The 18,424-nt window shown below is 43.2% G+C and overlaps 1 protein-coding gene across 1 annotated transcript in view; it reads right to left on the bottom strand.

The window, feature by feature from the left end:
* The window catches only part of LOC126163179 (ribonuclease Z, mitochondrial), a 104,962-nt gene that overhangs the window by 70,836 nt on the left and 15,702 nt on the right, over positions 1–18,424 (bottom strand). Inside the window, exon 3 of the mRNA XM_049920131.1 lies at positions 559–841. Within this exon, the coding sequence (XP_049776088.1) occupies positions 559–841 (283 nt within the window). The remainder of the gene's footprint in view (positions 1–558; positions 842–18,424) is intronic.

The raw sequence follows: 18,424 nt of genomic DNA, 5'->3' as shown, positions 1-18,424 counted from the left end.
TTCTTCTTCCTTTTATTGTGATTATAGAAATGTTAGCATACTGTTTTGAACAGTTTGTAGGTACTTTACAAACGAGTTTAAAGGGTTGTGCGAGAATTAAGAAGATATATTAAATCTACTACTTGTTATGTGGAATAACTTCTGTGTATGTCTTCTATTTAATAAGTGAAAACATCCAAAATCAATAAAGTATAAAAAATAAATTTGATAACATAAATAGTGACTTTTTACTGCAACCCCTTCTTCATGAATGCAACAGTCCTCCATCCATGACAGAAAAAGATCACTGTTGCAGGCATTGAGCACTCAGATGATAAAACGTCATAACTGAGTGACTTTATTTGCAACATCGCCTCCCCAACACTCGCCCTCATAAAAAAGAGGAACAATGATTTCAATGACAATCAGAAGTTTATCATGAGTGAGTGCCAAGATAGTTTTGTGCTTTGCCATTGATGGATAGACAATCTACCAACTTCAAAAGTTGTATCTTACAGGATTCCTTTACAAAATTTCTCTCCTACGACAAAAATACAAATATTTTCAAAACCATTTTACCTTTTGATCTTGAAGAACTACGAGCACGTTTTTTCTCATGTGCATAATAATCAATATCATCTGTCTCATCTGATGAGTTCCCATCAAGTACACTAGAAACATTTCTTGAGTTAAAAGTGTTTGTTATATCAGTCTTGTTTTCATCGTCTAACTGGGCCTCAAATAAGGGCACATATTTAACAGTCATGACATTGTCTTCAAATTCTTGATTCTGCAAGTCTGCCAGCTGCACTGTTAAATCTTTCAGAACAACAAAACGACGTGTTGCTGAAAATATTTCATCCTACAAAAAGAGGAAATGTTATTTTAGAAATATAGACATATATATATTCACATTATTTCTTTTACTATTAACATTGGGTAAGTGATAGATAAAAATCCTAGGACTGCCCGGAGATCGAAGCCAGACCTTTGGATTTGTAATATGGCATTTTACCACTGAGCCACCAAGTGTAAATATGAAAACTAAACAATAGTACAAAAAAAGAGACGTATTCAATGAACAGACACGATATTGGGGCGGAGACAAGCATATACGAGGTTTGGAACTTTAATAGGGGCAACTATTTATTTACAGCTTGTATAAAATAGATAAATGTTTCAAAGTTTTACTCACCTTCAAAGTAGCTACCAGCATTGTGTATAAACCGTTGCCAACAATATGGAAGTCGTAGGATACTCTTAGCAGTGCCAGTTGTGTTGACAGTTTGAGCGGCGTGGTCTATTACTCGACAAATTTGTAGCAATTCCGAAGCGAATGCTGTGAAGTGTTTCCTTCAGTTTAGCAATCGAGTTGAACACACCAGGGCTTAAGTCAGAGGAGTGCAGTAGGTGGTATAGCACTTAGCAGCCCCATCAGTCAAACAAATCAGTAACAGCTTGCATTGTACATGCTTGAGCATTTTCCTGCAGAAAGTGGTCAGGTCCTGCAGAAAGTGTCATCATTTCTGTCTCTATGCTGCTCATATTTGGAACACATCCTACGACCAGCTTAAAGACAGAAGTGATAACACTTTCTGCAGGACCTGTCCATCATTTTGCAGGACAATGCTCCAGCACGTACAGCGCAAGATGTTACTGATTTGTTTGACTGATGGGGCTGCTAAGTGCTATACCGCCTACTGCACTCCCCTGGCTTAAGCCATTGTGAGTTCAACTCAATTTCTAAGCTGAAGGAAACACTTCACGGCATTCACTTCAGAACTGCTACAAATTTGTCGGGCAATAGACTGAGCCGCTTGAACTGTCAACACAACTGGCACTGCTAAGAGTATCCTACGACTTCCACATTGCTGGCAATTGGTTATACACAATGCTGGTAACTACTCTGAAGGTGAGTAAGACTTTGAAACACTTATCTATATTATACAAGCTGTAAATAAATAGTTGCCACTATTAAAGTTCCAACCCTCGTATGTAAGTGTTATCCACTTATTTCATTTTTTATTCCACCTACCAATAACCAACCAAATAAAGATGCATTAGATTCATTTTGGAAACTGCTGCATACCCTATCAATGGACAGTTTCATACAATCCTTATTTTGGTTACAGAATTTAATAGACACACAGTGATATGGACGGGGGGCGGGGGGGGGGGGGGGGGGGGGGGGGGGGGGGGAACGAGATTCAAGCACACTACCTCAAAGCAGCAATTCTGTGCATCTGGAGAGGCTTGTGTGTTAAAGTGAAGCTGAGGCCTATGCTGGCTACGGGAACCTACGGTCGGTAAGGTCTTGGCCGATGGACCAGACTAAGTGTGCCCCACAACGAACTGTCATCCCACATCCATTCCTTGTCCTTTCCCAACTCCTCAGGACCTAACTCAAGGTGTGATGCAATCCGTGCCGAGGGATGGGAAGATGTGTCGTGAATGGAGCCTCAGGGATACCGGGTGAGCTCCCTGAGTAATTTTTTCCTTGCACCGCATGGGGTTTCCGTGGTGTGGACCGATTAGATTCCCAAGTCTTGTGGGAGCAAAATGGACACAAAAAGATAGCAAAACTGAGGGGCAAGTTGAGACCTCAGACACCCAAACATCGGGGCTGGAACCGAAGAAAACATCCCCTCAGCTGAACAGGTGGACAGACCTGTTCCAGAAGTGGGAATAGTTACTAAGAAGTTGGACCAGATTAAGATTAAAGACGTGTCTGGGGCTCAGGGGAGCAAACTTCTTAGAGAACAAAAGCTAACGGAAGGAAAAGAGTGGCTTCCTAAATAAAAGTGGATGGGACTAAAAGGGCTTGAGCCCAAGACCTCAAAGAAAACCTGTCTCAGGGCGAAGGGGGTGTACATATCCCTTCTACATCAAGGGCAGGCAGTAAGAAAACAAGGGAGGAATCTAAGACTCCCACTTCTCAGGATAAGTGTATCCAGAAAAAGCTGAGGCAAGAAATGGGGAAACAGATCTATAATACTGCAGTCTCAGTTTGTAAGATGGCGGTTATCCAGCAAGACTATCCACTGGTCAAGACCACCTCACAGCAGGAGCAGCTCGTGCAGATGGCTCTCAAAAAGATTGGGGGGCGCTGGTCCAGGACCCAAATTCAGGAGAATGTCTCGATCACGGTGCACTGATCTTTGTCTGTGAGGGGGTGGGTAAAGTGAACTGGCTTAAGGAAAAGGTGCCCCTAACATCATCGTGGAAGTATGCGAAGCTGCTGGTAAAGACAGCGGCTGAGCTCTTCAAAACCACAAAGATATTAATCTGGGTGCCAAAACTCCTTAAGTATACCTCTCCATAGACTCTGACTGAGCAAACAGGATCTCAAAACTCGAAAATCTTGACAGAGGATTGGAAGGTAATCAATCACAAGCTTGCACCAAGTGGCCAAACCCTTGTGGCGGAAGTCGGAGAGAAGTCCCTGAAGGCAATGCGGGAACAGGACCTGAGACTATTCTTGGGGTTCTCACAGGTTGCTGTCAGGGTAATCAAAGACATCAGAAGTGACAATGGTGGCAAGATGGAGACTGAATGTGCTGCAGATAAATCTGCAACACAGTGAAGGGCCCACTGCTGTCCTGAGTCGTCTTCTGGGAAGACAAGAAATGGACGTGGCCCTGATTCAGGAACCCTATTTATATAAAGGGGGTGTATCGGGCCTCGGCGGTGCTCGAGGTAAGCTGGATTATGCTAGAAATATAAGAAAAGCTATGTCAAACAATGGCATGTGGCTTTAGAGCCATCCTCATCGGACCATATGTATATTAAGTTTGAGGCTGAAATGGGCAATAGGTAAACGATGTTCTATAGGAATCCCATGAAAACGGACTGGGAAGCATATAGGAGGGACCTCGACTCAAGCCTATCGGAAGTCAGCACTTCAATAGGGAATCCACTAGAGTTTGAGGAGGTAACAGAGGCATCATGACCTCATACCATGACAACTGCTCAATCACCAAGAAGTGCATGAATAGGACTGTAGCTTGGTGGAACAACAACTTGGAATCACAGAGGAAACAGGTATGAAGACTGTTTAACTGTGCGAGAAGGAAAGAACAATGGGCAGAATATCAGGAGGCCCTTGTAAAATACAATCTTGCAATCAAGCAAGCAAAGCAGGCGTCCTGGGAGGTATTCTGTGAGAAGGTAGAGGGTACGGCTGTTCAGGCCAGACTTCACAAAATCCTCACTACGATATCCACTAATCCAGGAGGAACTTAGGGAAAGAGCATGGGGAGTATACAAGGACAGCACATGAAATGCTGGAACTACTACTCAAGACTCATTTTCCTCAATGTACTCTGACAGACAACATAGACCAGGATGAAATCCCTGTGAGAATCAGTTTTCAGGTATTCGAAAGGAAAACTGGGAATCTGCCAGAGAATGTACTGACCAGAGTAAAATCCAATGGGCGGTGAGAAAATTCCAACTGTTCAAGTCACCTGGTGCATATGGAATTTTTCCAATGCTCCTGCAACAAGCAGGAGTGAACTTAATTAGATTCCTATGCAGGTTATTTAGGGTTAGCTTAGCAGCAGGAATCATTCGTAATGTCTGGACGGCAGTGAATGTTGTCTTCATTCCAAAGTCATGGAGAATTGATCATACCAAGGTCAAGGATACAAGACTAATCAGTCCGTCCTCCTTACTTCTTAAAAAATTAGAAAAACTGGTCAACGTGCACGTTAGAGAGAGGAGGTTAACTAGAGTCCCTCTACACATACATGAACATGCATGCCAAACAGGAAAATTGTGTGAAATTGTACTCCACCAACTTGCACTACACTTCAGGAAGTAGCCCTCTGCATCTTCTTGGACATCAAAGGGGCTTTTAGCAACACAACCTTAGAATCCATGGTTAAGGCAGCAGAGGTGCATGGCTTGGAGACCACCATTTGCAGGTGGATTAGAGCCATGCTCAGTGGTAGAAAGCTAGAAGCCACAATGATGCAAGAAAAAATGGTAATCAACACCACCAGAGGCTGTCCACAAGGAGTGGTCCTGTTCCCTCTACTGTGGAACCTTGTGGTGAAGAACTTATTGTAGAATTAAACTCTAGACAGTACTTTTGTCAGGGACACGCAGATGATCTTGTCATAGTAATACTTGGCAAATTTTCAAGTACAGAGCTATGGCACAAGCAGCATTGAACACTGCGCAAAATTGGTGCAGGAAACAGGATCTAAGGGTTTGTCCTAAGAACACTGTTGTAGTACCACTTACAAGGAAGCAGATCCAATGCAAATATTGGAATCTCCAGCTTCTTGGTGAAACTCTACCAGTGAAAGGGATAGTGAAATATATAGGGGTAACAATGGATGAGGAACTATTGTGGACCCCTCATGTAAGGAGCACCTGTTACAAGACAAAAGGTACTCTAAAGCGTACCAGGAGAGCTTGTGGTAAAAACTGGGGCTTCAGCCCCAAGAGTATGTACAGGATATACACCATACTAGTAAGACCTATGATCACTTATGGGGCATCAGTGTGGTGAAAAAAACTAGGCCAGCAAGTAGCTGCAAGGACCTTGCTAAGGTGCAGAGATTGGCCTGCTTCGCCATGGGACGGTAACCATGCTGAACATGCCCCCATTACACCTGTGGGTGAAGATGGAGGCAGCAGCTGGAGCACACAGGTTAAAGACTGGCAAAAAACTGCAACTCACTGGGGTATCCAGGATCTCACAGTAAAATACTGACAAGGGAATCTCCCCATCACACCCCCCCCCCCTCGGATTTAGTTATAAGTTGGCACAGTGGATAGGCGTTGAAAAACTGAACACAGATCAATCGAGAAAACAGGAAGAAGTTGTGTGGAACTATGAAAAAAATAAGCAAAATATACAAACTGAGTAGTCCATGTGCATGATAGGCAATATCAAGGACATCTGAGCTCAGGAACGCCGTGGTCCCATGGTTAGCGTGAGCAGCTGCCGAACAAGAGGTCCTTGGTTCAAGACCACCTTCGAGTGAAAAGTTTAATTTTTTTATTTTCAGACAATTATTATCTGTCCGTCCTTCCGTCCGATGTGAGGTAACTGCGCTGTAGTATGGGGACGCTACACCTAAACCGAAAAATTTGAAAAATGTTAAAAACATATGTTTTGACAGAGCACAGGGAAAACTGTGCGACTGTGAAACAGTTGCATTCATTTTTTGCAGTTTACGTGACAAACTCTTATGTTTTCATCACTTTTTTGGGATTGATTATCACATCCACTAGAAAACCTAAATCGGGCAAGGTAGAATAATCTTTTTACCCATTCGCCAAGTGTACAAGTTAGGTGGGTTGACAACATATTCCTGTCATGTGACAACATATTCCTGTGGAGGAATCGGTTGACCTATGACCTATGACCTTGCGATCAAATATTTTTGGTTCCCATTGGACAGGCAGGTCCTTTCGTCTACTAATCGCACGGTTTTGTGGTGCGGTCGCAAAACATAAACACTAAACTTTTACAGTGAACAGAGACGTCAATGAACGAACGGACATATCATAACTTTGCGAAAATAAAAAAAGTAAACTTTTCACTCGAGGGAAGACTTGAACCATGGACCTCTCGTTCCACAGTTGCACACACTAACCACGGGACCACGGCGCTCCCGAGTTCACATTATCCTTGATGTTGCTTATCTTGCGCATGGGCTACTCAGTTTGTATATTTTGCTTATTTTTTCCATAGTTCCACACAACTTCTTCCTGTTTTCTCGATTGTTCTGTGTTCAGTTTTTCAAGGCCTATCCACTGTACCAACTTATAACTAAATCTGAGGGGGGTGCGATGGGGAGGTTCCCTTGTGAGTGAGGTAGACATAGGTATGTTTGGGGAAATGCCGGCCGACTATATACTAATTCCTAGCTGCTTCAACAAGCCTTTCAATGAAGTAACTGGAAGTAGAGGGCTCTGGGAGAACAAATTTCGACACCATACTGGTAATTGGAAGTAGAGAGCTCTGGGAGAAAAAATTTTGACACTGTATTGGGGACATAGTCTGGTTCACTGACAGTTCGAAAACTGACCAAGGTGTTGGGGCCGAGGTATATGGAGTGCAGCCAAGGCTGGAGAGTGCAATCTCTCTAGGGAAGACGGCCACCGTGTTTCAAGCAGCATTTCATTTATTCAGACAGCCAAGCAACCCTGAAAGCACTGGCAGCCTCTGCAACAAGATCAAAGATTGTGGCAGAAAGCCACAAAGTCCTTGTGGAGCTAGGAGAAAGCAATAGGGTAAACCTAGTGTGGGTCCCTGGTCACTCAGGGATTAAAGGTAATGAGCAAGTCAATAGGTTGGCCAGCATAGGGGTGACGACACCCTTTATTACACCAGAACTTGTCCTGACAATCACCAAGGCCATGATCAAAATAAAACTATGAGACTGGACAAAGAGAGAGCATGTAGAATATTGGGCTGAAGTCCAAAAGAAAAAAAACATGGCAAGGTATTGATGCTGAAGCCACGTTCTGAGAGAAGTCTCTCAATCCTGGACTTGAACAGGAGAGAAATGAAACTCGTGGTTGGACTATTGACAGGCCGTGAGAATTTCAAAAAAACACCTACATATAATGAGAATAATAGAAGAGGACCCCAAATGTAGGAGATGTGGAGTGGGAGAGGAAACCGCATCACATTTGATCTTTGAATGTGAGGCACTGGAAATTAAAAGACACAGAATATTCGCATCAACCAGACCTGAAGAAATTGTGTCAAGCAAAGCACTGGTAAAGGATCTCCTTGCACTGTTCAAGGGCATTGGTTGGCTTTACTAGAGACAACGATACAGCACAGTAAACTCTGTTTCAGTGAGGGCAGCAGGGGGCTTGACCAATGTTGTTTTTTGCTTCCCTAATAAAATAAAATCAAATCAAGTACTTCGTAAAGATAGGTAAGAAAGCAAATGACATCCATGCCGATTTCCAGAATACACTGGGGGACTCTGCCCCTTCATATTCAACTGTTGCCAAGTGGACAAATGAATTTAAATTTGGTCAGATGAGCTTAGATGATGATCTGCACAGTGGTCAGCCAAGATGTGTCACTACTCCAAAAATCATTGCAAAATTGCACAAAATAGTGATGGAGGATCGGAGACAAAGTGCATGAAATTGCTCAAGCTTGCCAGATGTCATCTGAAAAAGTACATCACATTTTAATTGAAGAATTAAAAATGAAAAAATTCTCTGCAAGATGGGTGCCGCTACCCTTGACGCTGGATCAATGCACACCCACACACATGTGCCGTTGCCATGGAAAAATTACACGAACCAAGATATGAATTGTTGCCACACCCGCCTTATATTCAACTGATATGACTCCATCAGACTTCCATCTCTACCCAAAACTGAAAATTTTTCTTGGTGGATACAGATTCACTTCAAACAAAGAACTGATATCCAGAGTTGACAACTATTTTGCAGGCCTGCAGGAAACTCATTTTCAAAATGGGATCAAGGCACTGGAACATTGCTGGACCAATTGCATTAATCTACAAGGAGACTACATTGAAAAATAAAAAGTTTCAGTGATGTAAGTACTTTTTTTTTCTATTCCGTTCCGAGAACTTTTCAAAGCCCCATCGTACATCCTAACCCATAACTACTTCACCCGTGCTATGCCAACCTTTTCGTAGGCCACCTACAGGATACATTCCTTGCTCCTAAATATCCCAAACCCATGGTCTGATTCAGGTTTATTGATGACATCTTTATAATCTGGACACAAGACCAGGGCACCTTATCCTCATTCTTCCACAATCTCAACACCTTCTCTCCCATCCACTTCACCTGGTCCTCCTCCACCCATCACGCCACCTTCCTAGATGTCAATTTCCTCCTCTTAGATGGATCCATCCACACAAAGGCCTCTGGACCAAATTCACAAACAAATCTCCCATGCCATATCCTCACACGCACCCAATTCTCACACCTATCCCAAGAACCAACCACAAAGAACCACCCCTTTGTCACCCAATACCACTCCAGACTGGAAAGACTGAACCATGTCCTTCATCAGCTAATCCATTCCTATGCTACTCTCACCCCCAATCCCCTGCCACAGGGATCATAACCCTACGGAAGACCCAGATGCAAGGTCTGCCCAATCCAGCCACCCAGCACTATCTACTCCAGTACCGTCAGAGGCTTATCCTACCCCATCAAAGGCCGGGCCACCTATGAAAGCAGCCATGTTATATACTAGCTCTGCTGCAAACACTGCACAATGTTTTACAGTGGTATTACAACCACCCAGCTGTCAAATAGAATGAATGACCATCGCCAAACTGTTGCCAAAAACAAACTGGACCACTGAGTGGCAAAACAAGCATCATAGCACAACATGTAAGGTTTCATTGGCTGCTTCACAATCCGTGCCATTTGGATCCTTCCCACCATCACTAGCTTTCCTGAGCTGCACAGGTGGGAGCTATCCTTACAGCCCATCCTCCACTCCCATAATCTTCCTCCACCCTCCCCCACCCCCCCCAGCCCCAATAGTGTGTGTGTGTTTGGGCACACGCGCGTTTGCGTGTGCTGATGGTGCATGCAGCATCTAACAAAATGAATGGTGTTTCTGACGGTATATTAACATTGCACTGACTTTCCTGAATTATGCTTCAGCTACCTTTGAAATCAATGTCATGCCTCATGACAGACTAAATTTTGCTGTAGTAATTAGAGAGCTATTTCACTGTCTAGAGTCTTTTCAAAAAATTTTGAGAAAGTGATCTACGATAGATGACTATTTTCTGAGCACAATTTGTTAATTGTCTCCCAGTTTGGCTTCCTAAAATACTTTTTTTTAATCAACAAGCTGACATAATAAATCCTATCATCCATGTGACAAATACTTCCATGTTTCAGTTTTTCCTGCTCTATGCCTTGCCGTTGGTGGGGAGGTTTGCGTGCCTCAGCAAAACAGATAGTCGTACTGTAGGTGCAACCACAACGGAAGGTTATCTGTTGAGAGGCGGGACAAATGTGTGGTTCCTGAAGAGAGGCAGCAGCCTTTTCAGTAGTTGCAGGGGCAAGAGTCTGGGTGATGACTGATCTGGCCTTGTAACTGTTGTGACTTGCCGATCTTTCAAAGTACCGCCACACAGTTACGCGCGTCCTCTATATGCGGCGCTGCCTGCCAGCCATGCAGCAGCCGCGCCACCTAAGCGGCCAAGCAGCCAGCGGCCGCCAGACTTGGACTCAGTGCTGATTTGAATGTTACCGTGTTCACATGTCTTGTTTTGTCAACTTGCTCTGTGACCTACATGTGTTGTGTCATTTTGAAATATATGTGTTCAACTTGACGTTATAACAGTAACACTAACCAAAACAGCCTTTCTGTGCTGGTACTGCGAACAGCTGGAAGCAAATGGTAACTACAGCCATAATTTTTCCTGAGGGCATGCAGCTTTACTGTATGGTTAAATGACGATGGCGTCCTCTTGGGTAAAATATTCTGGAGGTAAAATAGTCCCCCATTCGGATTTCTGGGCGGGGACTACTCTGGAGGACATCGTTATCAGGAGAAAGAAAACTGGCATTCTATGTATCGGAGTGTGGAATGTCAGATCCCTTAATCGGGCAGGTAGATTAGAAAATTTAAAAAGGGAAATGGATAGGTTAAAGTGAGATACAGTGGGAATTAGTGAAGTTCGGTGGCAGGAGGAACAAGACTTTAAGTCAGGTGAATACGGGGTTATAAATACAAAATCAAATAGGGATAATGCTGGAGTAGATATAATAATGAATGAAAAAATAGGAGTGCAGGTAAGCTACTACAAACACCATAGTGAATGCATTATTGCGGCCAAGATAGATATGAAGCTCATGCCTACCACAGCAGTAAAAGTTTATATGCCAATTAGCTCCGCAGATGACGAAGAGATTGATGAAATGTATGATGAGATAAAAGAAATTATTCAGAAAGTGAAGGGAGATGAAAATTTAATAGTCATGGGTGACTGGAACTCGATAGTAGGAAAAGGAAGACAAGGAAACGTAGTAGGTGAATATGGAATGATGGTAAGAAATGAAAGAGGAAGTCGCCTGGCAGAATTTTGCACAAATCATAACTTAATCATAGCTAACACTTGGTTCAAGAATCATAAAAGAAGGTTGTATACATGGAAGAGGCCTGGAGATACTCGAAGGTTTCAGATACCTTATATAATGGTAAGACAGAGATTTAGGAATCAGGTTTTAAATTGTAAGACATTTCCAGGGGCAGACGTGGACTCTGACCACAATCTATTGGTTATGAACTGTAGATTAAAACTGAAGAAAGTGCAAAAAGGTGGGAATTTAAGGAGATGGGATCTGGATAAACTGACAGAACCAGAGGTTGTAGAGTGTTTTAGGGAGAACATCAGGGAAGGATTGACAGGAATGGGGGAAATAAATACAGCAGAAGAAGAATGGGTAGCTTTGAGGGATGAAATAGTGAAGGCAGCAGGGGATCAAGTAGTTAAAAAGACGAGGGCTAGTAGAAATTCTTGCTAACACAGCATATATTGAATTTAATTGATGAAAGGAGAAAATATAAAAATACAGTAAATGAAGCAGGCAAAAAGGAATACAAACGTCTCAAAAATGAGATCGACAGTGTAAAATGGCTAAGCAGGGATGGCTAGAGGACCAATGTAAGGACGTAGAGGCATATCTCACTAGGGGTAAGACAGATACTGCCTACAGGAAAATTAAAGAGACTTCTGGAGAAAAGAGAACCTCTTGTATGAATATCAAGAGCTCAGATGGAAATGTAGTTCTAAGCAAAGAAGGGAAAGCAGAAATGCGGAAGGAGTATATAGAGGGTCTGTAAAAGGGTGATGTACTTGAGGACAGTATTTAGGAAATGGAAGAGGATGTAGAATGAACATGAAATGGGAGATATGATACTGAGTGAAGAGTTTGACAGAGCACTGAAAGACCTAAGCCGAACAAGGCCCCAGGAGTAGACAACATTCCATTAGAACTACTGATAGCCTTAGGAGAGCCAGCCCTGGTAAAACTCTGCCACCTGGAGAGCAAGATGTATGAGACAGGCGAAATACCCTCAGACTTCAAGAAGAACATAATAATTCCAATCCCAAAGAAAGCAGGTGTTGACAGATGTGAAAATTTCTGAACTATCAGTTTAATAAGCCATTGCTGCAAAATACTAACACAAATTATTTACAGATGAATGGAAAAACTGGTAGAAGCCGGCCTCGGGGAAGATCAGTTTGGATTCTGTAGAAATATTGGAACAAATGAGGCAATACTGACCCTACGACTTATCTCAGAAAATAGATTAAGGAAAGGCAAACCTACGTTTCTAGCATTTGTAGGCTTTGAGAAAGCTTTTGACAATGTTGACTGGCATACTCTCTTTCAAATTATGAAGGTGGCAGGGGTAAAATACAAAGAATGAAAGGCTATTTACAATTTTTACAGAAACAACCAGATGGCAGTTATAAGAGTCGAGGGACATGAAAGGGAGGCAGTGGTTGGGAAGGGAGTGAGACAGGGTTGTAGCCTCTCCCCGATGTTATTCAATCTGTATATTGAGCAAGCAGTAAAGGAAACAAAAGAAAAATTTTGAGTAGGAATTAAAATCCATGGAGAAGAAATAAAAACTTTGAGGTTCGCCGATGACATTGTAATTCAGTCAGAGACAGCAAAGGACCTGGAGGAGCAGCTGAACGGAATGGACAGTGTCTTGAAAGGAGGATATAAGATTAACATCAACAAAAGCAAAACAAGGATAATGGAATGTAGTCGAATTAAGTTGGGTGATGCTGAGGGAATTAGATTAGAAAATGAGACACTTAAAGTAGTAAAGGAGTTTTGCTATTTGGGGAGCAAAGTAACTGCTGATGGTAGAAGTAGAGAGGATATAAAATGTAGACTGACAATGGCAAGGAAAGTGTTTTTGAAGAAGAGAAATTTGTTAACATCGAGTATAGATTTAAGTGTCAGGAAGCCATTTCTGAAAGTATTTGTATGGAGTGTGGCCATGCATGGAAGTGAAACGTGGACGATAAATAGTTTGGACAAGAAGAGAATAGAAGCTTTTGAAATGTGGAGCTACAGAAGAATGTTGAAGATTAGATGGGTAGATCACATAACTAATGAGGAGGTATTGAATGGAATTAGGGAGAAGAGAAATTTGTGGCACACCTTCACTAGAAGGAGGGACCAGTTAGTAAAACATGTTCTGAGGCATCAAGGGATCACCAATTTAGTATTGGAAGACAGTGTAGAGGGTAAAAATCGTAGAGGGAGACCAAGAGATGAATACATTAAGCAGATTCAGAAGGATGTAGGTTGCAGTAGGTTCTGGGAGATGATGATGCTTGCACAGAATAGAGTAACATGGAGACCTGCATCAAACCAGTCTCTGGACTGAAGACCACAACAACAACATGCTTTATTAGATACAAAGCTATCTTTAGGTACCTATGGATGTTTGGATTCCATCCCAAGATGTTCCACTGAACAGATCATGGCACCCAAAACAAAGGAAGTATAAATTACAAGTGTAATGCTTCTATACTAACTTGTGTTGAAAAATTGTAGTGCTTTTCTGCAGGCTGAATGAGAACATTTATCAACTGTTCATCATTTTTTGGCCTTTTCGGCTGACCGCAAATAAAACTAGGATCTACTTCATATTTTTATTATATCAGATTTATTGGATAAAAGTGTATATTTTCTTGTACATATCATATTTCTGTCCAGAATCTTGGACAGATAGATAGACTTATTACTACTGTGAAAACATATTGCTGTCTCTTTTCTTTGCATTCTGATCTACTTAATGTGACAATATTTGACATATAATTCATAGATATTCTTTGATGTTCCAGATTAAGTTACTTACATTGAAGAGTATCACATTGAATGCAATGACTTGGGTATGGTGGAAAAGTAGGTAGCCAGCACAGTTTCTGTTACTCAGTTGGTGTTGTGAAAATTAACACACTGGCTCTCTGAACTAATCTTCCCATGCTGTTTTCCCCAGTGTGTGTGAGTACTTCCTTCTGATGCACAGGGCATCTGCAGGAAATATATCTCGTGAATTGTCTTGGTTTCTGTAGCAACTTCTAATAAATAGTACATAGCGCATTCTTTGCTTGGACAAATGCAGATATTTAGATATTTGGTATCAATACATTCACTGTGCATTCACCCAAAAAAAAAAGTCTTTATATTTGGAGTTTATATCTGGCAGGGGTGCAGCTGAGTGGGTAAGTTAAAACTTAACAGGAAGTCATACAGTCTCATATAATGTATTTTTTAAATCTGATAAAATTCCATGTTACTACTAAAATGAAATTACAGGAAATTAAGAAGCAGCTGTGTGCATAAGGGAGGCAAAGATAATAAATGATGTTTACCCTCTGATAAGTAAATGAAAGGCAAAAAGCACAATATAAACGACAAATCAAAAGAAGGTGCAACAGAGAAATAAAATGAAAAGCAACCAGTACAAAGAAATTGAAATATAACATTTCATTAACAGCAAATACTAATATTACGCAACAAATAAGGAGCTGCAATGCCTTCTAAAATATGACACACACACACACACAAAACTGCACACACATCAGCAGTCTCAAAGAGCTGAGACCACACTGCGAACAGCAGCACCAGTGCATTATGGGAGTGGCGACTGGGTCGAGGTAAGAAGGAGGCTGGGGTGGGGAAGGGGAGGGATAGTATGGTGGGAGTGGCGGACAGTGAAGTGTTGTAGTTTAGACAAAGGGCAGGAGAGAAGGTGAGGTGATATTGGGGGGGGGGGGGGGGGGGGAAGTAGTGGAAAGGAGAGAAATAAAAGAAATTAAAAGACTGGGTGTGGAGGGAGGGGGCTGGATGGATGAGGACAGTGACTAATGAAGGTTGAGGCCAGGAGGGTTACGGGAACGTAGGATGTATTGCACGGAAAGTTCCCACCTGCGCTATTCAGAAAAGCTGGTGTTGGTGGGAAGGATCCATATGGCACAGGCTGTGAAGCAGTCATTAAGATCAGGGATATCATGTCTGGCAGTGTGTTCAGCAACAGGGTGGTCCACTTGTTTCTTGGCTACAGTTTGTTGGTGGCCATTCATGCAGACAGATACCTTGTTGGTTGTCATGCCTACATAGAATGCAGCACAGAGATTGCAGCTTAGCTTGTAAATCACATGACTGGTTTCACAGGTAGCCCTGCCTTTGATGGGATAGGTGATGTTAGTGACTGGTCTGGAGTAAGGGGTGGTAGGAGGATGTATGGGACAGTTCTTGCATCTAGGTCTATTACAGGGGTACGAGCTATGAGGTAAAGGATTGGGATCAGGGGTTGTGTAAGGATGGATGAGTATGTTGTGTAGGTTCGGTGGACCGTGGAATACCACTGTAGGAGCGGTGGGAACGATAGTGGGCAGGACATTTCCCATTTCAGGGCACGACGAGAGGTAGTCGAAACCGTGGCGGAGAATGTAATTCAGTTGCTCCGGTACTGGATGGTACTGAGTTACAAGGGGAATGCTGCTCTGTGGCCAGACTGTGGCATTTTGGGAGGTGGTGGGAGACTGGAAAGATAAGGCATGGGAGATTTGTTTTTGTACAAGGATTGGGGGGGGGGGGGGGGGGATAATTACGGTCAGCGAAGGCTTCAGTGAGACTCTCGGTATATTTTGATAGGGACTGCTCCTCATTACAGATGCGACGACCACGAGTGGCTAGGCTGTACAGAAGGGACTTCTTGGTATGGAATGGGTGGCAGCTGTCAAAGTGGAGGTATTGCTGGTGGTTAGTAGGTTTGATCTGGACGGAGGTACTGATGTAGCCATCTCTGAGGTGAAGGTCAACATCTAGGAAGGTGGCTTGTTGGGTTGAGTAGGACAAGATGAAGCAAATGGGGGAGAAGTTGTTGAGGCTCTGGAGGAATGTGAATAAGGTGTCCTCACTTTCAATGCAGATAGTAAAGATGTCATCAATGAATCTGAACCAGGTGAGGGGTGTAGGATTCTGGGTTTTCAGGAAGGATTCCTCTAGATGGCCCATGAATAGGTTAGCATAGGATGGTGCCATGCAGGTTCCCATAGCCATACTGCGGATTTGTTTGTAGGTACTGCCCTCAAAGGAGAAGTAATTGTGGGTGAGGACATGGTTGGTCATGGAGACTAGGAAGGAGGTTGTTGGTCTGGAATCCATAAGGTGTCTGGAAAGGTAGTGTTCGACAGCAGTAAGGCCATGGGCATTAGGAATATTAGTGTACAGGGAGGTGGCATCAATAGTGACGAGAAGGGCACCATGTGGTAAAGGGACAGGAACTGTGGAGAGTCGGTCGAGGAAATTGTTGGTATCTTTTATATAGGAGGATAGTTCCAGGTAATAGGTTGAAGGTGTTGGTCTACGAGAGCAGAGATTCTCTCAGTGGGGGCACAGTAACCGGCCACAATGTGGTGTCCTGGGTGGTTGGGTTTATGGACTTTAGGAAGCATGTAGAAGGTGGGAGTGTGGGGAGTGGTAGGGGTAAGTAGAGAGATGGACTCTGGGGACAGGTTCTGGGATGGGCCTAAGGATTTGAGTAGTGACTGGAGATCCTGCTGGATTACTGGAATGGGATCACTGTGGTGTGGTTTGTAGGTGGAAGTATCTGACAGATGAGGAGTCCTTCTGCCATGTAATCCTTGTGGTTCAAAACAACAGTGGTGGAGCCTTTGTCAGCAGGTAGGATTATAAGGTCGGGATCAGTTTTTAGAAGGTGGACTGCGGTTCTTTCTGCGGATGTAAGGTTAGTTTGTATGTTGAGGGATTTGGGGAACAATGTTGAGGCGAGGTTCGAGGTTAGGAAAGTCTGGAAAGTTAACAGGGGGTGGTTTGGAGGCAGTGGGGGTGGATCACGATTGGATGGAGGAGCGAACTGAGTTAGGCAAGGTTAAATATTGGTCTTTGGTTGAGTGATTGATCGGGTTGGTAGCGAAAAAGTGTTTCCATTGTAGGGACCGGGAGAAGGAAAGAGGGTCTTTAACTAGTCCAGCATGGTTGAATTTGGGAGTGGGGGCAAAAGGTGAGGTCCTTGGAAAGGACTGATTTTTCTGTGGGACTAAGGCTTCTGGAGGAAAGGTTCATAACTGTGTTGTGAGTCTGTATAGGTTCTGGGTTCTGTGTGGTGGTGGGAGGGATTTTTGAAGGGTGGGTTAAATGTAGTAGGTCTGCGAGACAGGGTTTGTCAGCTCTGAGAGGGCGTGAGGGGAAGTTTGGAGGTGGTTGTAGAAGTGGTGGGCAGTGGTACTCCGAGGCGGGAGTACGAAGTGAGTAGGATAGAGAGCTTTTTGAGGTGGCGTTGTGCATGTTGCTCAAGTTCCTGCAGGGCAAGGGTTTCAATGTGTGTTATGGGTTCCAGGAATTTGGGATTGCATAGCAGGAAATTTTGCAGATGGAGAGGAGGTACTGCAAGGAGGATTGGGCTTGGTTGATATGGTTTTGCAGGACTATGTTGGTGAGGGCTAAGGATTGGCGGAATCTGAACAGGTGGAGGTCATTGTGGAAGGAGGGGTAGCAACCAGAGATGGGTAATTTGATGGTAAGGCCATCAGGGGGGATTTCATGAGCCAAGCAACAACGCAGGAACAGTATGTGGGACTGGGATCTGGCTAGGAATAAGAAAACTTTTCTGTATTGATGCAGATGAAAGGAGCATGGATCCCTGGTGGTGCAAAAAATGCAAAAAATTACGTAAGAAAGTAGAATTACAGCTGAAAAATTGCGCAAAAATATGCCCAAATATGTGTGAAAAGTAAGAAAAGGATGAAATTGATGCACAAGGGGGGGAAAAAAATGAGATGAAATCTGAGGAAGACAACGATAGTGAAAGGTAAAAACTCATTAAACTTTGCGAGAAGTCACAAGGGTCAAATTAGAAAATCAATAAGAAATATATGTATATTACTATGGGTAGGAGGTTAAGGGCGGATAAGCATAAGGGGGATGGCAGATGTGACTGGAAGAGGTGGATTTAGTGGGTGTGAACAGGCATAGAAAGGGGAAAGTGTGGGGGTGTGGAGAGGTTCGTAGTTAGAGATGTAAGATCCTGTGACACCGGAAAAGTGCGGGAGATAACGTGCAAAAATCTGGGAACTGACACAGGGAGCGTAATCAGTTTGAAGGAATAGGCGTGATCAGTTGGAAAGTATAGGCTTCACTATATCAAGGGAGTAATGTGGGACCTAAGATGCTGCACTAACAATCAGTGTGGTCTTGATGCCGTCTGTTGAGCGCGGCCGAGACGGTTGATACAGTGTGGCTCATAAGTAGAGCGTGTAGTGAGGTTTGTAAGGCAACAAGAGAAACACAGGAAAGAAAGAAAGAAGGAATGACATTGAGTGTAGCGGATGCAAAAGAATGTAGGTTCAAAGGAAAACAGCACAGGGTTAGGGTCGAAGAAAAGCTGTCAGGCAAAAAT

This window comes from Schistocerca cancellata, chromosome 2 (assembly GCF_023864275.1).
Source record: "Schistocerca cancellata isolate TAMUIC-IGC-003103 chromosome 2, iqSchCanc2.1, whole genome shotgun sequence".
NCBI lineage: Eukaryota > Metazoa > Arthropoda > Insecta > Orthoptera > Acrididae > Schistocerca > Schistocerca cancellata.
The sequence above is the reverse complement of the archived record's forward strand: the minus strand, read 5'-3'. Positions and strand labels throughout refer to the sequence as shown.